The sequence below is a fragment of the Chrysemys picta genome, chromosome 15 (assembly GCF_011386835.1).
Source record: "Chrysemys picta bellii isolate R12L10 chromosome 15, ASM1138683v2, whole genome shotgun sequence".
Classification (NCBI taxonomy): Eukaryota; Metazoa; Chordata; order Testudines; family Emydidae; genus Chrysemys; species Chrysemys picta.
In genome coordinates this window covers 22,680,124-22,703,237 of record NC_088805.1, presented here as the reverse complement: position 1 = coordinate 22,703,237, position 23,114 = coordinate 22,680,124, and the positions used below count along the sequence as shown (strand labels likewise).

Here is a 23,114-nt window from a genome sequence, read left to right as displayed (position 1 = left end):
GGAGACGCCGGGGCCAGAGCCTCTTGGCCTGGGCCGGCCGGCCGCCGGAGGGAGCCGCTCGGCCAGGGGGGCCGGATTGGGCCGCGCCGCACCCAGCCCCAGCCTACCTGCTGCCTCCCTGTTTCAGGCTTCCCGCGAACATTTGTTTCGCGGGAAGCAGGGGAGGGGGAGGAGCAAGGGGCAGAGTGTTCAGGGGAGGGGGCAGAGTTGGGGCAGGGCTGAGGGCAGGGCAGGGGTGGAGTTGGGGCGGGGCCCAATGGAATGTTCTGCTTTTTAAAAATTAAAATATGGTAACCCTAGGAAAATGGTGAAAAAGGAGGATGCAACTCCAGTGGAGTTTTTCATTTATGCCTCTGGTAAATCTGGCCCACATACTCTCCAAAATGATTGCTAGGCAGAAGAAATAGCTGCCAGGATGGCATTATTATTTGATACAATAGGGTTAACTGTTAATTAGTAACACTGGCCATTTGATTAAGCATTAATGGGGTTGATTAATAATTAAGTGGATGATCATTAATTAATAATACAAAGTAATTAATTTGATCAAATAATAACAACGCTGCATTGGGAGCTGCACCCACACGTAAATTAACACGTGGTTCCCGCTTTCGGAACCCAAGTCCCGCTCCTCCCCTGGGAAGCCATCAGGCCAGAGCCTTCCGCCACCTCTCGGCACTCTCCGCTCCCTCGCCAGCCCCATTCGGAAATCTTCGGCATCCTCGACTCTTCGGGCGCGTCCGCTAGCTCCTTTCGGAAATCTTCGGAAACGCGGGATCGCTTTCGGCTCTCCGGGAGGCGGGCACTCGCGGCGTCGCGGTCCAATCAGAGGCGAGCCGTCTCCCTCTCTTTTGCTCTCCGCCACGCGCCGCTCTCATTGCACGAAGACAGGGTCGCCTCACTTTCTCTATGTGATGTGCGCATTCGCTCAGAAAATGAATCCCCAGGCTCTGCCCTGCCAAGAGAGGAGATGAGCCCGACGGGTACTGAGAAACCCCTCGCCTAATTCGTGGAAGCGGCGGAGGCGGATTCCGCTGTCCTTAAGGAAGCGGCAGGAGGAGGTGGCGCAGCCGGCGGAGTGAGCCTCACTCTGCTCGCCCCAGTGAGGAGGCCGTGATAACCGTTGGGAGGGCCGGTACGTGCTTCTTGTTGCGGCCGCGTGAGCCGAAGTGGTGGGCAGGTACTAACAGTCGTTCTCCCGCTGATAGCGAGGCGGGAGGAGCCCGGCATTGGCAGCGCGGTCGGAGTCCTGGGGGAGGGCGGCGAGCCCCTCCCGGTGCCGCCCCAAGCACAAGCTCGGTGGGCTGGTGCCTGGAGCCGGCCCTGGGCATCGGGGTTGCCGTCAGAAGCCAGTGGATCCCCTACCTCGGTTGGGGCTTATGTAACTAGTCCTGGAGAAATGAAGGCGGGTGGCTGCCTGAGCTGGGTGAAGGGGAGAGGCCTAGGGCTGCGCAGCGGGGCAAGGGGCAGGTTGTAGGGAATGGGGTCTGGCAGTGCTAGCAAGCGTGGGGGCACTTTGTTCATTGGGGGTAGAGCAAACCGGGAGGAGCCCGGGGTAGGGACGAGCGGGTCACTAGCCCTGTGGGTGAGGGATGGCGAACCCCTAGGGCTAAGTAGGGGTGGTACTGTGGGTGGGGAGCTCCTAGTGTGTGGAGGGGGCACTAGGACTGGGGAAGGGGAGCCTGGGGGCAGGGGAGCGCCTTGTGTGTGTGGGGGGGCACTAGGGCTACGGCCTGCAGAGGGGGATTGGGGCTAGAACAGGGAACAGGCTGTGTGCGCTGTAGGGAAATGGAGGGAGGGGGAATAAAATGTAAATGAATTCTGTTCCAGAGCGGGGCATTCTTCTGCAAGGCTGCCTCTTCCAAGCTTCTAATGAGATTAGGGATTGGTCTCTGAGGGAGAGTCTAAGCTGAACAAACAACTAATACAGGTAGGGTTACCATATTTCAACAATCAAAAAAGAGGATGGGGGGGAGCCCCGCCCTAGCCCTGCCCCCATCCACTCCCTCCCACTTCCTGCCCCCGACTGCCCCCTTCAGAACTTCCAACCTCCCCCCCTCCCTTGTCCCCTGACTGCCCCCTTCTGAGATCCCTGCCCCTAACTGCCCCCCAGGATCCCACCCCCTATCTGTCCCTTGACTGCTCAGACCCTTATCCACACCCCCGCCCCCAGAAAGACTACCCCAGGACTCCCAGGCCTATCCTGCGGCACGCTGGGCAGCAGGGGGGAGGGGGGAGCGGAGGAGGAGGAGGTGATCTGAAGCTGCAGGGGAGAGGAGGGGGGAAGCGGAGGAGAGGCTCTGGCTGCCGGAGCCCCATGCGAGTGGCTCAGTCCGGCCAGGCGCCCTGTCAGCCGTGCTGCGGGGGGGGGGAGAATCCCGAACATTTTTAGATATTTACAAATTCCCCTCCTTCCCATGCTATTTTTAACCCCAAAAGCCAGACATGTCTGGGACAATCCGGACGAATGGTAACCCTAAATACATGGGTTCTCAAACTGGGGGTTGGGACCCCTCCGGGAGTCGTGAAGTTATTACATGGGGAGTCGCGAGCTGTCAGCCTCCACCCCAAACCCTGCTTTGCCTCCAGCATTTATAATGGTGTTAAATTTATAAAAGTGTTTTTCACTTATAAGAGGGGGTTGTACTCAGGCTTGCTGTGTGAAAGGGATCACCAGTACAAAACTTTGAGAACCATTGAACTAATATGTTAAAATACTAGCAGACTGTATTTATAAAGTGCCTGACTGCTATGATGATGGATGATATATTAGTTAATACCATGCTTTTTAAGGAGACTAATATGGGGCATTGCAGCTGCTCAGTTTAAAAAACGCATGGAATTGTAGGCCATTTTTCATTAAGCCTGAAAATTATTTAAAAGTAATTTTTTGAACACTGACTTAAATTGAGTAAAGTGTCTTATGGTGTCATGTACTCCACTACTTCTGTGAATTCTGGTATACAGACTATGCAGTTGTCAACTGAAAATTTTCCTCTCTGTCCAAGCTTACGAATTCATAGTTACATATCATAAAGAGAACTAGGGCTGTTCAGTGTAACTTAGCCATAGGTCACTTTGCCAATTTCAGTCTTGCTCAGAAGTGCTTTGCTTGTTTAACTTTTTTGCAGTTTTAAAATGTTCTCTAACAGGTTTTTTTATTTTTTATTATTATTATTATTATGTATGGGAGTAGTTTGCAGAAGCTGTCATCTGGGTTGCCTAAACCATAACTTCACACTAAATAAATAAATGAAATCCATTGCTACAGGGGACTGGATGACTGTCACTATTTAAAGCCCAGGGTATCTATTGTTCAGACCAGGGATTGGCAACCTTTGGCCCGTGGCCTGCCAGGGTAAGCCCCCTATTGGGCCAGGCTGGTTTGTTTACCTGCTGCACCCGCAGGTTCGGCTGATCGCGGCTCCCACTGGCCACAGTTCGCCATTCCAGGCCAATGGGGGCTGTGAGAAGCCGCAGCCAGCACGTCCCTGGGCCCGCACCGCTTCCCGCAGCCCCCATTGGCCTGGAACGGTGAACTGCAGCCAATGGGAGCCACGATTGGCCGAACCTGCGGAGGCGGCAGGTAAACAAACTGGCTTGCCCCGGCCCGCCAGGGGGCTTACCACGGACCGAAGGTTGCCGATCTCTGGTTCAGACGCTTAAGCATGTGCATAACTTTACTTAGTTGCAGTGATTTCAGTTGAGTCGTGTTGCTAAAGTTACGTGTGTTTAAATGTTTGTAGGATTGCATCAAAGCACAGCTGTACAACACACTACTGAGAATTCTGGCAGCTGCCATCACCTTAACTAAAGTAGTGATCCCCTTGGTGGCAACAGAAATTTTTTTTTTTTAAAGTAGTGTAAACAGGGACCCTAGCACACAATGGCTGGGCTAATCTAGCTAGATTAATCTTTCTCTTATACTGAACAAGATACCAAAAAAAACTCTGCTAAAAATTATACTGTCATGAAAAAAACTGAGGATTGTGTCCTATAACTATAGCTGGTTTCTCTTAGAAAAGAAAATGACTGGAAGAGCTAGAGCTAGAGCGAGAGGAAGAGCTCGTGGCCAGCAAATTTCTGTACCTCCTGTAGGAGCAGCTTCTGTGAGTGTTCATTTTTCACATCCAGCACATCTACATTTTGAAATATTAAAATTCAGAGTTGTCTGCTTCCCATATAGTTGTATATGTATCAAGGGTTTCATTTAAAATCAAACCTGTTTTTGCCTCACATGACTGATAAGCAAATGCACTGCCACAGTAAAGGTGGTATATTCCTTTAAAGCTTTGTGGGTGTAGGTGTCATTGACTTGCTAATGACCTTTGTGCCTTCCTGAGAGGTTTGGCAGTGTGCTAAACTTCATAGATAGGAATTACTTTCCATAAGGACAGGTAGATCCCTCAGATGCCTGAGTTTGAGTGCTGTATTCAGCAGTATATGGAACACAGAAGATGCTGCCTCCTGATGAGTTGCATATATATATATATATATATATATATATATATATATATATATATATATATATATATAAAATGTGGTTATTCTAAAATATGTTATGTATAACAGGCTTCCTTTCTGCATAGTCAACTGCCTTTTTCCCTGTAGTTTTTGTGGTATTTTCTGTAGTATCTTTGGGGACCAGGAATTGCATTTCATGTTCCTCCGATTGCAATAATTGCAGGAGCCCTTTTATTTAATAATAATAAAAAAGAGAGAGAGAGAGGGAGGACGTGGTGGAGAGCAGCTTGAAGCCAGCTTCAGTTAACCAGTGATACAGCACTGCTATATGCAGAATAATTATGCCATTTTCAGGGGGTGAGGGTATGTTTCTGTAGTGTTGTCTTCCAAACTGAACGAGCAATTTTACTGAATAACTTTTTGGTAACTTAGGTTAATATGTCACTCTATATTAAATAACCTATAGGCAATTAATTTTTTCCCTATATTAAATAACTGTCATAGGAACTTGGCTATGCAGTACACCCTCTGGTGACTTCATTTGATAGTACAGGTTTTCTTTGTGATATCAGTGAGTGCTGTTCCTAAGCATAATGGACTTTGCAGGGTCAGCAGCCACCTAGCTATGTGCAACCTAGACCTTTGCAACCTCAACCACAACCGCCATCAGAGGGAGAATTTGTTGGCCGTGGACGACAAAGAGGAGCTCCTATTGTTCCACAAGGTGAGGTGGAGGGGAGCAGGAAGTGAAGCTTATTGCCTACAGAACAAGTATTTAGAAGACTTAATGATTTAACTAAGATAATTAAATATATATTCAAGATGGCATTTCAGATTTAACTAATTATTCTGATTTTGAAGAAAAAAATCAGAAGTACTAAAAATTTTTCTGATGTCTCATAATGGCACATTATTCCTCAAACAGCCTGAACTTTGATGGAGCTAGATAAAGAAAGCAAAGCTTACTGTTGGGACCTGCTTATTCTATAGCCGGGCTCTAGTTGTCTTTGCTGTCATAGAATTAATAGTCCTGAGTGTATCTCTTTTCTTTTGGCAAATGGTGGAGATTGAAAGCTCTGTATAAGAAACCGTTTTTCAGAGCACATGGTTTTAATTGGTTTTGCCAGTTGAGGGTTGAAGTTAAACAAGCAGACTGGAATTTCTTGTGATTAGGAAATGGAATATATTTACATAACTTGTTTTACCTGTTCAATTTTTTTCTATCCTGAATTACTAGTAAATACTAGGGCTGACAAACAGTTAAAAAAATTAATCATGATTAATCACAAGATTTTTTTTTTTTTTTTTAAAGGCGCAATTAATCAGTTTTAATCAGTCTGGAGCAGCTTGGCCGGGGTGGCTCCATGGAGGAGGGGGGAAGGAGGAAGGAGCAGCAATGGAGCAGGACAGCAGGGGGAGAGGCACCCCTGCCCTGGAGGCCTGTAGCCAGCACCCCACGAGCATTGCACCCTGGGTGGTGGCCCCCTTGCTGACCCCTAAGGCTGGACCTGTACAGCAGGGAGGGGATGGTGCAGGTGTTGGGGGGGCTGGGCTCCTCTTTCCCCGCCACCCCCCCAGCAGGTTTTTAATGAGCTCTACCAAATTGCTCACAGACTATGGGATAGGGTCATGTGGTGTGCGATTTAAAGCTTGTTAAAAATAAAGCGTTAATTTGGTTTGCGTTAATCGCATGTGTTAACTGCCATTAATTGACTGCCTTAGTAAATACTTACATTAGGATAGTTTTAAATACACAAGTTACCATATGGCTTGCTTTCAGCATTGCTTGGTTGAGGAGCGTAGAAATGATGCAACACACTTCTAGAACCACTACAGTTTCTTCTTTGACAACTTGCACATGCAACTATAGTTGTAATAACTATACAAATTGGATTGAAATTCTTTTAAAGTGTCACTGAATTTAAGAGTTAACACTCCATTGAGAAGAATTAGAGCATTTAATCTCTATATAGGCCCCAAAAGAGGTTGATGTAGCCAGTTTTGATATCACTGCTCAAAGAGGTTCATGCTCTTCAGGTTCCAGATGTACGCTCATTCCCAGGAGATCTTAAGGCATACTAGTATTACACAAAGCAGGCTTATTTTACTGCGTACAGAAAGAAGAAAGTGATAACACATTGGCTCCATGTAGATACTGCATATGGATCTGGAAGTACAGCCAATCTAATAGCAACCCATGAGCCTTCAGACAATTACACCACAAGATAAAGCAGTTCTTATAATGGTAGAATGGATCTACCTCAGTTCCGGGGGCCCCAGACACCTGTCACATTTCTCTGAATGAGTTTTGAGTTTATAGTATGAGTGCAGACATCATTTGAAAACTCAAGTTACAAGTAATTTTTTCCCTTTAAATATTTTGTTGAAATGCAATAGGTTACAGGAAAAATATCTGAGAACCTGGGTCGAAATTTGGCATATTTCACAATTGAAATTAAGTTTTAACAAATAATACTAAATCCCAAATTGTTGAAAATTAGGATTTAAAGTATATCCAGCTCTCTTCATTGTTATTTTAACTCTGTGTAATACCTGACTCAGTCTAACCCTTAGCCCTATAGCACTTTTAGAGTTGTAAAATACATCTCAAGTACCTACAGATTTTTTTTTTATAATGCCATTGTTCTGAGAGTTGAAGCAACCTTCAGGCTCCTTCAGATTGATTGTGCTATGGCAACTGTTCTGGCTTCTTCTGTTCAAGGGTTCAGTTCTTAGAGTCCTCAGCATTCTTTTGTTTGTATTTCACATTGTAATGGTTTAATAAATTGGTTAATTTTATCATGATTTATATTAATTTCCCCTCTCCCCAAAATTCCAGGACGAGAGATTTCAGTTGGTTTTCAGGAATTGTCATTAGCAGATAGGGGTGGACGTCGCAGAGATTTCTATGACCTTGGGGTAAATACGCGGCAAGCCATAGAACATGTTAAAGAGTCAAAAACAGGTAAGTTAAAATTGTGGTTTCAAATATAAAATGTACACTATATTTCTATGAGCATTATTTGCCATTGGCTTTGTCTCAACAGTTGTTTAAACTAGGATTATTTATATTTCAGTAGTGCCTAGAAGGTCAAATCAGGGACCAGGACTTCATTGCATTAGGAATGCTGTAAAAGCTGGGGGAGAAATAGTAGAAAAAACTGACCTTGCTCCAAAGGGTTTAAAATGTTAAGTGTTTCAGCAGGAACAAGACATTTTCATTTGAGGATACCTCTGTTGGTTCTATTATATATTTTTGTTGCACATTTATTGGGGGTCTCTTTTAGCTAAAAACTTGACAGTTATTTATTGAAATTAAATCACCCCAACTTGCTCGTTTAGCTTTTCTCTTTAGTTTCAAAGGGGCTATCTAAAATGTGCTGCTCTCCCCTGGTAACTTTTGCAAACTTCTCCAGATTATTAAACTTCAGTTACATGCAAAGGGTCATTTTTAGTATTCCTCTGCTACTAGTTAATAGGTGCATGTTGACTTGATATTCTTAACAAATCTAATTGCCCAGATTTCATTCTGATGTTCAGTTTTGACCTGTATAGACTATAATGTTTAAAGTTGACTGTGTCCTGAATTGTCTCTCCATATTTGTAAACATCCTTTACTTCTGGGGGAATACTGCGCCACTGCCCACTCGCATAATTCATGTCCCCCACAGGTTCTCCTCCCACCCACTGCAGAAAATGCATTCCACGGGGGAGGCACTGCAGTTACACCTTTTGCTCACCAAGGGTTGCTGTGGTGCCAAAAGAGAGGGCAGCTGGCTCAGTGCTGGAGCAGCGAGCCAGGGAGGAAGGGGGCAGTTGGCTGCTTTCCTCACAGCGCCTTATCTGCAGGGCCAGATGAGGAAGCACAGGATATGGGAGGATGGACAGAGCAGGGCACATGAGACTGTTTGGGGGGTTAAAGACTGGGGTTCAGAAGGGCTAGTTGGGTGGACAGACTGAAACAGGCACAAGAGCTAGTGGGGTGACCGCATTGGATGGAAGTGGAGGTGCAGGGACACATGGGGATGGGATGGGTATTGGAGGGATGCAGGGATTAGGGTGGAGGTCAGGAACACACAGGGACAGAGGCAGATGTGTCTCTGAGTGAGTGGGAGAGGCTAGGGGTCAGCCAGGATCTGCATGGGAGAGGCTCCCTAACAATCCCTCCCCCCCCCCCCAAAAAAAAACCCCACAACCCCTCCCCCCTGTTCTTCGAGTGCTTGCTCATATCGATTCCAATTAGGTGTGCGCGCGCCGCGTGCACGATCGTCGGAGAATTTTCTACCCTAGCAACACCCGGTGGGTCGGCTGCGGTATATATCCAGCGCCATGATGGTCGTTGGAACTGTGGAGCATGGCATAGCTGTTCTCCACTCTCCCTAGCTTTACTCGTTAGTTATTCTAGATAGTTGTTGTTATATTCTTTAGATTAGTAGTTTGTTGTTAATAGTTTGTTCACTAGTATAAATAGTTGTAAATAGTTAGCGGGGGTTAAGGGGGATATTTGTCCCCCACCTTTTCCCCCGACGCACAGCCGGGCTCATGCCCAAGGCTCCTGGCTTTAAGCCGTGCGTGACCTGTGCTAAGCCTATGACAACGGGAGACCCTCACGACTCTTGTCTGAAGTGCTTAGGGGAGTCTCACCAGACAGATAAGTGTAAAATCTGTAAGGCTTTCAGACCCAGAACCAAAAAGGAGCGGGACTTCAGACTCAAGCAGCTCCTTATGGAGGCGGCACTTTGCCCAGATCCTCCTTCAGCGCGCCAAGTCCCGGCACCGAGTGCCTCGGTGCGCAGTGCCCCGGCGGCACCCGCCAGTACTGCACCACAAGCAGACGCGGATAAAGCCTCACTGCACCATCCTCCCTCGGCACGGCACCGCGTCCACCACAAGCGCCTCGGCGCCGTTCCCTGTCTCCGGGACATAAAAGACCCTGCAAGATGTAGGACGTCGCTCTCCTACAGGCACCGGCTCCCCTGGCACTGGTGGTAGAGCTGCGTTCGACTTTGGAATGCCAGAGGGCGCAGACATCCTCAACACCGTTGACTCCGGCACCGGGGGTAGGGCCATTGAGTCTGGTGCGGACTGGCTCACCGCCTTGTTCTGTGGTGGAGCCCTGTCTCCCTTCTACTCCGGAGACCTTCGCGACAGCGAAAGACCTCATCGCCCTCACGGAGCCGGCGCCGTCTCAGCCTGCGGCACCGCCTGCCCTTCGGACCGTGCAATCCAGGGACAAGCCTGCCCTGGTACGGCCACCATCTACGAGCCTGGACTCGCAGCACTGCTCCCAGTCTCGGAGCAGGTCCCGACGCCGCTCGCAGTCCCGGCGCTGATCTTCATCTTGGCACCGGTCGTACTCGTGGCCTAGGTCTTCTTCCCGGCACTGGTCTACGTCTCGGCACCGTCCTGAGCATCGGTAGCGATCGGAGTCCAGACGCAGTTCTCGGCAGCGGTACGAGCGCTGCTCCCGGCACCGAGTCTACAGGCAGGCTTCGTCATCCAGATCCGGATCTTGGTACCGGCATGGCCGGTACTGGCATGGCCACTCTCGGCACCACTCTCGATCCCGGTACCGCTCACCGGCACCGCGCAGAGACCACTCGCCTGTGGACCGGCACCATACCGGGCTGAGCCGATGTAACCACGCTCGGCACTGCCCTGGTCCTCAAGATCGGCGTCTCGCTCGTCCGACGGGGCTTCCCGATCGGCGTACCCTGCTCAGGGTCAGGCTGCCGACGACTTGGGTCATTGGCAGGAGGGGGCAGAGGACCCTACACAGGACCCTGTGCATTGGTCTTTCTGGACCCCGTGGGTGTATCACCAAGCGCAAGGGGCTCCACCAGCGGCCTCTCGCTCAGCACAATTTGAGCCCAGAGTTCCGGAGGCCACCATCTCCCGTCCTCCCCCAGGGCGCATGGAGGCTCCTGTGCCAACACCAGCACAGACCCCAGACCCTGGGGCAGGAGATCCTTCACATCAGGGACCCTTAGAGCCGGACCCTCATTTGGATTCCTTACCCCCTGAGGCGGCATCCTCATCTTCCCTGGATGAGGCGGTGGCGGGCACAACAGCTTCTGGCCCACCCCCAATAGATCTCCATGCCCACCAAGACCTATTATATAGGGTGGCACGCAACATGGACCTGCAGGCAGAGGAGATAGTGGAGGTACAGGACCTGGTGGTGAGCATCCTGTCGGCTGATGCCCCATCCCGGGTGGCATTACCACTAATTCGTATGGTTCAGGCTAACGCCAATACCATATGGCAACCCCTGCCTCCATCCCACCCACTGCCAGAGGTGTAGAGAGGAAGTACTTTGTCCCCTCCAAGGACCTTGAGTACCTATATACGCACCCTCCACCGTGTTCACTAGTCGTGTCCCCAATGACCGCAAGAGAGCGCCATGGTCAGCAAGCAGCAGCGCCCAAATCGAAGGACGCCAAACGCTTCGATTTGTTCGGGCGTAAAGTTTACTCAGTGGGGGGTCCGCAGCTCAGAGCCGTGAACCAACAGGCACTCTTGAGCCGCTACAGTTACAACTCATGGAACTCCATGGGTAAATTCAAAGAGTTGGTTCCCCAGGACTCGAGAGAGGAGTTCGCGGCCTTAGTGGAGGAAGGTAAAAAGGTGGCTAGGACCTCCTTGCAGGCCTCCCTAGACATAGCGGATTTGGCCGCCAGAACACTAGCATCTGGAATAGCCATGCGACTCGTCTCCTGGCTCCAGGTTTCGGAGTTACCGCCAGAACTGCAGCAGACCCTGCAGGATCTGCCGTTCGAGGGACAGGGATTGTTCTTGGACAAGACGGACTCTCGTTTGCAGAGCCTCAAGGACTCCAGAACCATCATGCGCTCCCTGGGGATGCATGTCCCAGGACCCCAGCGCAGGCCTTTTAGGCCCCAGCCACAAAGGTTCTACCCTCCCCCTCGTCCTAGACAGGACTTCCCCAGAAGGCGGGGACGAGGTGGTAGACGGAGGTAGACCGGCCCCCAACCGGGTTAGAACCAAGGGCCTCCTAGACCACCTTCAGGCCCTAGGCAAAATTTTTGAAGGTGCGCTCGAGGACGGCGTACTAGCCACTACCCAGGATCCATTTCCTTTATTTCAGGATCGCCTCTCCCGTTTCCACCATGCTTGGTCCCGTATAACCTCAGACCGTTGGGTCTTTCGCATGGTGGAAGGGGGATACGCTCTCCAGTTTTCTTCGTTTTCTCCCCCCCCACCCTCTCTTCCCGTCCCTCTTCAGGGGCCCTTCTTACGAGCATCTCCTTATCTAGGAGGTTTTTGGGCTCCTCTCTATGGGGGCCATAGAGGAGGTTCCATCGGAGTTAAGGGGCGGGGGGTTTTACTCCTGCTACTTCCTGATCCCCAAAGCAAAATGGGGTCTGCGACCCATTTTAAATTTACGCGGACTCAACAAATTCATAGTAGAGTTGAAGTTCCGCATGGTCTTCTTGGGGACCATCATCCCTTCCCTGGATCCTGGGGACTGGTACGCTGCCCTCGACATGAAGGACGCATATTTTCATATAGCAGTCTACCCCCGCAGCACAGGCGCTTCCTGCAGTTTGTAGGAAACAAGGTGCACTACCAATTTTCTGTCCTTCCCTTCGGCTTGTCTGCGGCTCCGAGAGTCTTCACCAAATGTATGGCTGTCGTGGCAGCATACCTTCGTACTCAAAGGATACAGGTATTCCCGTATCTAGACGACTGGCTGGTGTGCGGCCGCACCAGAGATCAGGTTCACGTTCACGTTCAGATAATACTACGAACGTTCCGCGAGTTAGGCATTCTGCTCAACGAAGAAAAGTCCACTCTGGAGCCAACCCAGAGAATAGAGTTTATCGGGGCAGTCTTAGACTCCGTAATCGCCAGAGCTCTTCTACCAGACACTCGGTTTCACGCCATCACAAACATCATCCACGGACTCCAGGTTTTCCCGATCACCACGATAAGGACGTGTCTCTGCCTGTTGGGACACATGGCCTCTTGCACTTACGTAACCAGGCATGCCAGACTTCGGCTTCGCCCACTTCAGGCCTGGGTATCATTGGTGTACCGTCCTTATCGGGACAACCTGAGCATGGTGGGCATGGTTCCGAACCCGGTTTTGACCTCTTTCAACTGGTGGCTGGATCACAAGGCGGTTTGCGCAGGAGTGCCATTCCACGCCCTGCAACCCTCCCTGCACCTGGTCAGAGACGCTTCATCTCTAGGTTGGGGCGCTCACCTCGGGGAACACCATACCCAGGACCTGTGGACCGCATCCCAACTGGCTCTGCACATCAATGTTCAGGAGCTGATGGCGGTGCGCCTAGCCTGTCAGGCATTTCTCAGTCTCCTACATGGCCGTTGCGTGTCAGTCCTCACAGACAACACCACGGCCATGTTCTACATCAACAAGCAAGGAGGAGCCCGGTCGTCTCTCCTATGCCAAGAGGCCATTCGCCTGTGGGAGTTCTGCATTGCCCACTCGATACATCTCATGGCATCGTTCCTCCCTGGAGTCCAGAACACTCTAGTGGACCGTCTCAGCAGATCCTTCCAGACACACGAGTGGTTGATTTGCCCGGATATCATCCATTCCATCTTCCAGAGGTGGGGATTTCCCCAGGTCGACCTGTTCGCCTCACGAGCCAACAGGAAGTGCCACGTGTTCTGCTCCCTCCAAGGGCGATCTCCGGGCTCCCTGTCGGACGCTTTCCTCCTATCGTGGATAGACCAGCTGTTCTACGCTTTCCCTCCATTCCCACTGGTCCACAGGGTACTGCTCAAGCTACGCAGAGACAAGGCATGTATGATTCTAGTCGCTCCAGCTTGGCCAAGACAGCACTGGTACACCACGCTTCTGGAGCTATCGGTACAAACTCCGATCACGCTTCCCTTGTGCCCAGACTTGATCTCTCAGGACCATGGCCGACTCTGTCACCCCGACCTGCAATCACTCCACCTTACGGCATGGATGTTACATGGCTGAATCTGGCAGAGCTGCGATGCTCACATCCTGTGCAACAGATTCTGCTGGGAAGTAGGAAGCCCTCTACACGGACCACTTACTTAGCCAAGTGGAAGAGTTCTCCTGTTGGTGCGAGCAGCGAGCCACGCCCCCCTTGCAGGCGTCAATTCCACTTATACTTGAATATCTCCTATCCCTAAAACAGTAGGGCTTGGCGATATCCTCGGTCAGGGTTCACCTGGCCGCTATATCGGTGTTCCACCCAGGAGAACACGCTTCTCGGTCTTCTCTAACCCAGTGGTCGTCAGATTCCTCAAGGGCTTAGACAGTCTATACCCAGAGCAACGTCAACCAGTTCTGGCGTGGGATCTTAACCTGGTTCTCTCCAAGCTCACAGGGCCCCCTTTTGAGACATTGGCTACCTACTCACTCCTTTACCTGTCTTGGAAGACAGGCTTCCTTGTAGCCATCACTTTAGCAAGGCGTGTTTCTGAAATCAGGGCGCTCACGTCTGAGCCTCCATACACAGTCTTCCATAAAGACAAGGTGCAGCTTCCCTCCCCCCCCCACCCTGCCTTTCTTCCCAAGGTGGTATCAGCTTTTCATGTGAACCAGGATATATTTCTCCCGGTCTTCCATCCTAAGCTGCACGCCACGCGCCAAGACCAGCGTATGCACTCCTTGGACGTATGCAGGGCCCTTGCTTTCTATATTGAGCGTACAAAGCCGTTTAGGAAGACGACGTAACTCTTCGTTGCAGTGGCCGACCGGATGAAAGGCTTACCGGTCTCCTCGCAACGTTTCTTCTTGGCTCACATCCTGCATTCGTGCTTGCTACGACCTGGCCGGTGCCCCGATGCCACGCCTCACCGCCTACTCCATGAGGGCCCAAGCCTCCTCAGCTGCCTTCCTGGCTCATGTCCTGATCCAGGACATTTGTAGAGCGGCGGTTTGGTCATTGATCCACACCTTCGCGGCTCACTATGCGCTTGTACAGCAGTCCAGAGACGATGCTGCATTCGGATTAGCAGTTTTGCACTCAGCGATGTCTCACTCCAACCCCACCGCCTAGGTAAGGCTTGGTAGTCACTTAATTGGAATCAATATGAGCAAGCACTCGAAGAAAAAACGGTTACTCACCTTTTGTAACCGTTGTTCTTCGAGATGTGTTGCTCATATCCATTCCAAACCCGCCCCTCTTCCCCACTGTCGGAGTAGCCAGCAAGAAGGAACTGAGGGGGCACTGGGCCGGCTGGGGTATATATCCAGCGCCATGAAGGTGCCACTCAAGGGGCTCCACAGCCGACCCACCGGGTGTTGCTAGGGTAGAAAATTCTCCAACGATCGTGCACGCGGCGCGCATGCACAGCTAATTGGAATGGATATGAGCAACACATCTCGAAGAACAACAGTTACAAAGGAGAGTAACCGTTTTTTCCATACTTATCCCGCCCACACCCAGCAACCCTCCAGGTTCGATCCCAGGCTCCTTCCCAGGAATTACGTCCCTCTCCCTCAGTGCCTCTGTTACCCCTAACTACCCCAAGCCTTTGCACTGCTTCTGAGCGGTGCAGGAAATATGTTCCTGTGCATTATAGTTTAAATGTACTATTACTTAAAGTTCTGTATTAATATGCCTAGTAAGAAATTGATTTGTCATACGTTTTCTGAATCTTTTTAGTTGTCCTTATTGTTTCAGACATACTTGCTGACAGGTATTTTGAAATAAATTACTAAAATAATTGAAGAGGGTGTGATTATATTGTTGTTTTGACACACAAAATATGCAGAATTTTTAGGTTTTTGGTGCAGAATTCCGCCCCAGGAGTAATCCTTTTTAAATTCAGGACCTGGATCCTCTACTTTCTTTTTCTTTTCTAAGAAGGCTTAGACAGGAATCTAAACACCAGGGGTCTCAAACATGCAGCAGAGTTATTTGCTGCAGCCCTCCAAGCTCTTTCTCTCCCCCCCCCCCCCCCCCGGAGTTATTTCCTGGGTTTTCAAAGCATTATTTGATTAGAGGATACATATGACAATTCTGCCTTAGCAAACACAGCAGGTTGGATAAGAGAGAGAGCTTCTGTTAGCTATTTACCCCTTCTTTGGTGGGTAATGTTAGGCAGTTGCAGGCTGCACTGGTGGTGCAAATTTCCTCTTAGAAGCTGATTCTTGGAGGGGTTTACACCAGTGACAGAAATTTAACTACTAGTGGTGGTCTTGTCTTGATTATATTGCGGGTTTTCCTCTTGAGCACTAGAGGAGTGTAAATAAATGGTACAGTATTGAAGGAAAATTGGGCTTGCCATTTTAATGAGTCTGGGGGGACACTCAGTGAATAGAAATGCAGCAACGTAAACTGATGTGTAAGGAAGTATAACTTAAAGTGCATAACTAATTTGTGGTACTTACTGCCACGTTGTATTGAGTCAGAGCTTAGTAAGTGCAAAAATAAACTGGCATCTTGAGTGGATTAAAATATGCACAGTTACGTTGATAAACACTTGTGCTTTGTGGAATAAGCCAACCACTAACTGCTTGGGGTAAGGAAGAGATGCCCACTATGGACAAGTTGTAATTGTTTACAGGAGCTCTAGCATCTTTCTCTGAAGCACCTACATTCTACTTTAAGTGACGCAATACCAGACTGGATGCTGTTCTCATTCTATATGGCACTTCTCCAGCAGGTGATAGGATTATAGAATCTCTGGAAATTTGACACTGGCAGCCACCTGCTGGATGTGTCTGAAAGAGGACTTGCATGATTTCCCTAGTTAGTAGAGTTGAAATAGTTCAGAAAAAGTTTTAATAATTAAATTTTGGGGTGGGGTGTCACTATTTAAAAGTTGCACAATTGTTGAAATGCTGTAAATTGGAAAAACTTAGTTTTATAACGAGCTATTTTTGTCATTTTAGGTACTTCAGGTACCACAATAAGATTAAGTACGAACCATTTTCGGTTGACGTCTCGTCCACAATGGGCTTTATATCAATACCATATTGATTATAATCCTCAGATGGAAGCTCGGCGTCTTCGTTCAGCTTTACTCTTTCAGCATGAAGAAATTATTGGGAGGACACATGCATTTGATGGAACAATATTATTCTTACCAAAAAAACTACAAAATAAGGTGTGTGTGTGTGTGTGTGTGTGTGTGTGTGTGTGTGTGTGTGTGTGTGTGTGTGTGTATGAAATGGTGCTAGATTCTATTTGTTTTACTCTTGCGTAGTACTTTCATTCTTTTTGGGGTGAAACTCGATGCAGTATGAGTAGGATTGCTATAAAATATGTAGCTTTTAATTAGGTTGAGTTTCCAAGATGTAATTATTTGACTTGAAGTATGGGAACTTGATGGGCTAATGAAACTCAAATCATACTAGCCCACACCCAAATTCTTCAGGCCCAAATAATTCCGTATTCCTGCATGGTGGTGGAGTTGAGTCAAAACTCCTCTTCTGACCTCTAGTGCCTTTAAAGTTTGAAGGTACTGAACAAAAGGAGCATCTTGAAGTCTTAAGACTGACTGCTCTGGTGCCGGTCCAGCCTACAAGCCTGGGCTGCTTGTAATAAGCAAAAAACTTGCCTACACTCAGCACCAAGCCACCTTCTTCTAAGCCTTCTGGGTACTGCCACCTCTTGGCTCAGTACAGCCACGACGATGCCAATACTTCAATTCTGTCCAGTCTGGCTTCAATACAGTCTGTCCACTCTCCACTTTACTGGCACTGACTGTCCTGGTGCCTGAAGAACTGGTACTGACTTATGCCTTAGACTACTTGTTTGTTACTGTCCCTGTCATTATTGATGTTTTCTCTCAGTACTGTTGATGCCACAGGCAGGTAGGGCAGCTAAGGACTTGATGACACCTTGACTTTCAATTGCTTTTTTTCCTCAGCTTGGTGGGTGGTAGTCAGGAGTACTGGTACAGACTTTGATGCATAAGCCACCCAGTATGGGAGAAATCTTCTGAGGTTATTCCTCTAGCTACTCCATCTGGTACCACCGTGGCTTCACTAGAAGATTATTCATTTTCATCTGAGTCAGCCAGGAGCAGGGAGGAATCTCCATTACTATACTTGGGCTATAGACACTCATCTCCGATAACTCCTGAATGGGATTCCAGGGTGGAGTTCTAACACTCTAGGCATAGATTTCATTCTAGGGATATTCTTCTAGGGAGTCCACCCTGCTGGCCTCCAGTGACATAGGCCAGCCAACCTACCTTGGCTTTATTGGGCACCCTGGGGCATATCTTGTCCCTACAGAACAACCTCAGCAACGCAATTGCAGCATAGATGCCAACTTTTCCAGGCGCTGATGAGTGCTTGCGCGTCCCCGACTCCACCCCTGCCCTACCCCCATCCCAACCCCTTCCCCAAAGTCCCTGCCCCAACTCCACCCTCCCTGCCCATATTGGACTCCTTCCCCAAATCCCTGCCCCGGCCCCGCCACTTCCCTGAGTGCACCGCGTTCCCCCTTCTCTGCTGGAGCTAGGGGGAGAAGCAGCATGCTCAGGGGAGGAGGCGGAGCGGAGGTTGAGGTGAGCTGGGATGGGGTGGGGCGCTGCCGGTGGGTGCAGAGCACCCACCAATTTTCCCCTGTGGGTGCTACAGCCCTGGAGGACCCACAGAGTCGGCGCCTATGAGTTGAGGCCTTGGTTACCTCAGCCTTCAAAGGAGGTTCCTTCCACTCAATTACCTTCACACCCTCCAGTTTCCAAGGTGCAGCCTGAGGAGGAGCTAGAAAATGACCAGCACAAGATGCATTCGGATTTATCATCTTTGTCAGTGGGTGAGGTAGTTGGGCTGATTCTAGTCCATCCCTATCTGCGGACTACAAAGCATTCCAAGAGTTGACGAGGAGAGCAGCTACAGCATTAGAGCTATCTCTGGAGGTCATTCAGGAGAGCACTGTAGAGTCCTGGAGCCCTTACACTGTGCTGTCCCTGGTCAAGTGGTGCACCCTATGTATAAGGGGCTGTAGGTTCCCACCAACGTACTATGGCAAACTCTTGTCTCTATAGCACCCACCTTGAATAAGGCTGACTGTTGCTGTCAGGTTCTGGCACAAAAACAGTTTTTCCTATGCTGGGGTCCTTGGTAATAATGGCATCCAGTAGTGGACAAGACAAGGTGAGCAAAAATCTACTCCCAGGGATGAAGGGGAAAAAAACTGGGTTTGCTTGGAAGAAAGTTACTTGACTGTGAAGATTGCTAGTTATCAGGTGATTGTTGCAAAATACAATTTTATTAAGTGGAGCGCTCTCTCTATTCCCTGAAACTCTTAGAGGAGCTAATTGAAGAGCTCAAGTCTGTTGTGGCCAAGGGCTAGCTTGTCTCCAGAACATCTCTTCTGGCAGCTCTCAATGGACTAGAGAAAGCAGCTTGATCTGTGGTCACAGCCATTGTAATGAGAAGGGTGTTGTGGTGAACACTTTGGGTATCCCTAAGGAAGTGGAGACAACTATTGAGGACCTTCCCTTTGAGGGAGATGTCTGTCTTACTACTAAGAAGGTTAAGGCCTTGCACACCCTTAAAAATTCTTGTGCAACCATAATGTATTTGGGGGTGTATGTACTTTCACTCACAAGGAAGCAGTATAGGCCTCAACTTTACTACCAATCACACTCTTATGCACCAAGGCAGCCTGAACAGGCAAGGAAGAGGCATAAATTCCCAAGTCAGAGGTAGTTATCTGTTCCTGCCTCAGTAATCTCTCACCAGCAGCAGTCATCTAAACAGTAGATTTGACTGCCTCCTCAGGAACAGAGTTTCAGTTGTTCAAAACCCATTTGGGAAGCAATTGTACCATTTCTGCAGTGTCTGAAACACCATCACCTCAAATCGCTGGATTCTAGATGTGGAATTGGGATACAGCACACCATTTCAGTCTCTGCCCTTAACCATTCCTATTCAGGGACCCCCACTCACCAGATTGCATTGTTTCAAGAAGTGCAGGCTCTTCCCAGTCTTGGTGCTATCGAGGTGCCACCCTCCCACAACATCAGGAAAAGGATTTTATTCTTGCGACTTACCTTCAGAAATAAAGGGGGGGATTAAGGCCCATCCTACATCTGAGAGACCTGAACGTCTTAATAAAAAAAGAAAGTTTTAGGATGGTGTCCCTGGTCTCCCTCATTCCTTCCCTCAACTTGAATGACGGGTATGCCGCTGTCAATCTGCAGGACGCTTATTTTCATGTGGCCATTCTACCCTGCCACAGAAAATGCCTTATATTCACAGTGGGGGAAAATATCATTACCTATATACACTCTCTTACCGTTTGAGCTATCATTAGTACCTCAACTTTTCACTAAGGCCTTGGCTACACTCAGGACTTCACAGGGCTGCCACGGCAGTGCTGTGAAGCGCAAGTGTAGTCGCGCTGCCAGCGCTGCAAGAGAGCTCTCGCAGTGCTGTATGTACTCCACCTCTCCGAGGGGAATAGCTTGCAGCACTGCGAGCGTGCAGCGCTGCAGGCTCTGATTACACTGGCGCTTTACAGCGCTGTACTTGCTGCGCTCAGGGGGGTGTTTTTTCACACCCCTGAGCGCAGCAAGTTGCAGCGCTGTACACCGCCAGTGTAGCCATGGCCTTAGTGCGTGGCAGTACTAGCAGCTTATCTAAGGCGTGTGAGCATCCAGGAATTCCCTTATCTGGGTGACTGGTTAATCTGTGGCTGCTTCTGCCAGCAATTCACAGGGAATACTTGTCAGTTCCAGTGTCTTTTCAATCACTTGGATCAGAAAATAAAAAGGGACAAATCCTTATTGACTCTAGGGCAGGGAATTGAATTAATCAGATTTTCACAACTTGCTAACTGCAACCACTTACTTTCCTCAGGAGAGATTTTATTCCCTCTTCTCCCTGTATGCTAGTCTCCACTCTCATTTGTCAACAGTCAGAACATGGGTTGCTCGGTTATATGTGACATCCTGCATATATGTGACACTGAATGCCAGTCTACACCTGCAGTGTATGCAAAGCAGGTTGAAGTCTGTATGTTGTCCAAGTAGATATTCTTTGAACATGCTAATTCACATACTGGTGCAAGTCTTATAATTAAACTGGTCGATGAATTTGGAAGATGTGTGCAAGTGGGAAGGTACACTTTTTACCTTCTTTACCTTTACCTTTAAAGACATTAGTGGCAGACCATTCCAGCACAGGTTGGGGAGCACACTTGGATTGAGCATGAACTTCTCAGTAACATGCTTCTTCTAGACCTCTGCAGAGCAGCAACATGGTAATCTGTTCACACAATCATGAAACACACTGTTCAGGCTTTGAGAACAGATGCCAAATTTGGGAATTCTATTCTTTGATCCTTGTTCAAGTAACCTCAGAGTACCCACCTCCACTTTAACTACTGCTTGGCAATTTAAAGTGGAATATATGTGTGTTGTGCACATACATATTCCACAGCCTGTTGTCTGTTCCCACTACTCAGTCTAATTACATCAGGAGTCTGGTGCCAAGGAATAGAGATGGGGTTGGGGCAGCCCTGCCCTTTTATATCCTCAGTTCGAGGAATGAGGATATGCATCTCCAACTACTGGCGTGAGTGCGTACACATCAGAAGTGAAATATATATGTGCACAACACATCTCTTAAGTACCACAGTTACTGTACAGGTACTTAACTTACAGAATCCTCTTAGCGATTCACTAAGTCCTGCTCGAAGTCTGGAGCAAGATTGATGGGGAGGATTGGAATCAGATGGGTGGAAGGAAGCAAAACAGGACGGGCATTCTGACACCTCAACCGTGTACTCATGGCAGACTGATTACTTGTAGCTTTACTGTAAGGATTTAGAGTTATTCTGATCATAATATTACTGGGTTAAGACTTACAAAGCCATCCTAGGGGGTTTAAGCATAAAAATTAATGGAATATAGGGCTAAATTTTCTAGACTGCTTTGAAAAAATCAGTCATAGCTTATGTTTACATAACTTCAATAAATGCTCCCTTTGTTAGGTTACTGAAGTGTTCAGTCAGACCCGAAATGGAGAGAATGTCAAGATTACTATCACCTTGACCAATGAGCTACCACCTACTTCACCTACATGCTTGCAGTTTTACAACATTATTTTTAGAAGGTTAGCTTTTTATTTTACAATTCTTATCTTTCTTACAGGAAGCTAATTGAAAAGTTTGGCTTTAATCTTTGGGAATGGGAAGGCTTAAGTGCTAGTCTCATGGCAAATATTAAATTATTTTTATTCCTTATCTATGGTGGCCAAAGGAAAATGCTTTGTCAGTTATCCAATATGGATGCTAATCATAACCAGCTACAGTTTGGCAAGTGATTAGATATATCTGTTGGCATACCACTTTGAAATAGGGTGCTTCCATATTCAAGAATAACAAGTAGCCTCAGAAGTTAACACAGTCCTGGGTGGGAGCTCTACAAAAAATTTCTGTTCTGCCGGGGGCATTAGCTTATTCTTAAAGGCCTGGATGGCAGTGCAGGGCCTCTGAAACTGGTATGTTTCTGTATGTGACCTGGTCTTTCTGCTCATTTTGATGCCTTCATCTGAAGGGGGACCTGCTGAGGCTGCTGTCAGGAGGCATGTGACTCAGCCCACGATAGGGAGACTTGTTCTTAATTAGTTTTACTACAAGAACTGAAAGATTAAGTAATACCCAAACAGTAAGCATTTATTTAAAGTTCACATTGAAACAAAACTCTACATCAGTATCTTTGTTCTAGCTTAATATAGCAAAAGCAAGGCATGTAGCTCTAAACGCATGCCTACAGTATTTTGGATGTTTTGATAAACTAAATAGTGCAATTATTTGCCAATTACTCATTCTTTCCCAACTTCTTTTTAGGCTTCTGAAAATAATGAACTTGCAGCAAATTGGACGTAATTATTACAATCCAAGTGACCCAATCAGCGTTCCCAATCACAGGTTGGAAAATGGGATTACAAGTCTTGCAAGGGAGAAATGATCTTTTGATATTACTTCAATGATTTATCATGTATTAAAATGATTTTTTTCAGCGTATATAGTTTGCATTGAGACCTCATGTACCTAACTTTCAGTTCCTTCTAACTATGGGGTAACTATAAAATCTGAGTTGATCTAGATCCATCCTTGTGTGTTCTACTTAAGCAGCTGAGTAAAACACAAAATGTCTCATCTGTATATTTCTAAGGCTTATTTTCAACTGAAATGGAGCCCCTTTGAGTATTTTCTTAAAATCTGCTACATAGGAAACAAAAAAATTAACATTCTAATATAAGCAAATAGTATCTTGTAGACTTGTGTACAAAGTAGTGATATTTAAGGCATTTATTTTCCAGTTACTTTCAATAGGTGATTTTGTAGTCTTAGTGCTAGATCTTTCATGATTTTCCAGATGCTGGGAGAGATGTAAAGAGAGAATATTTAAATAAAGGATAGAGGTATTTTAGAGGACTGCTTATGTTAGAATATGCCTTTATTAAATTCCTTAGTTGATCGTGCTAAAGTGAATTCTAAATCTCTCCACCATTTACTTTTCCACTTCAGAATGAATTATCTTTGGTAAGTTTCTTATAACTTGACACTGCAATATTTGAGTTGCAGATGGCATAAGGCAGTATTTAAATCAAAACAAATGACTCGTTGACATTTTTAACTTATTAAAAATCTTTAATTTGAGGTTCTATAACACGAATGAAGGTAAACTTGATTATCATTAATCTA

General features: G+C 47.8%; 1 protein-coding gene across 24 annotated transcripts in view; it reads left to right on the top strand.

Annotated features, from left to right (window-relative positions):
* The first annotated feature begins 732 nt into the window (after window positions 1-732).
* Window positions 733-23,114, top strand: part of PIWIL1 (piwi like RNA-mediated gene silencing 1) — a 61,970-nt gene continuing 39,588 nt past the window's right edge. For 5 of the 24 annotated variants that reach the window (XM_065568601.1, XM_065568607.1, XM_065568602.1 and 2 more), the window contains exons 1-8: window positions 1,078-1,180; window positions 1,831-1,930; window positions 4,021-4,109; window positions 5,071-5,188; window positions 7,304-7,429; window positions 16,334-16,548; window positions 21,396-21,517; window positions 22,254-22,334. In XM_065568601.1, the coding sequence (XP_065424673.1) occupies window positions 4,029-4,109; window positions 5,071-5,188; window positions 7,304-7,429; window positions 16,334-16,548; window positions 21,396-21,517; window positions 22,254-22,334 (743 nt within the window). In that variant the 5' untranslated portion in view covers window positions 1,078-1,180; window positions 1,831-1,930; window positions 4,021-4,028. Of the gene's footprint in view, window positions 1,370-1,830; window positions 1,931-4,020; window positions 4,110-5,070; window positions 5,189-7,303; window positions 7,430-16,333; window positions 16,549-21,395; window positions 21,518-22,253; window positions 22,335-23,114 lie in introns of all 24 variants that reach the window. The other 19 variants (XM_065568613.1, XM_065568603.1, XM_065568615.1 and 16 more) reach the window with 10 other exon arrangements.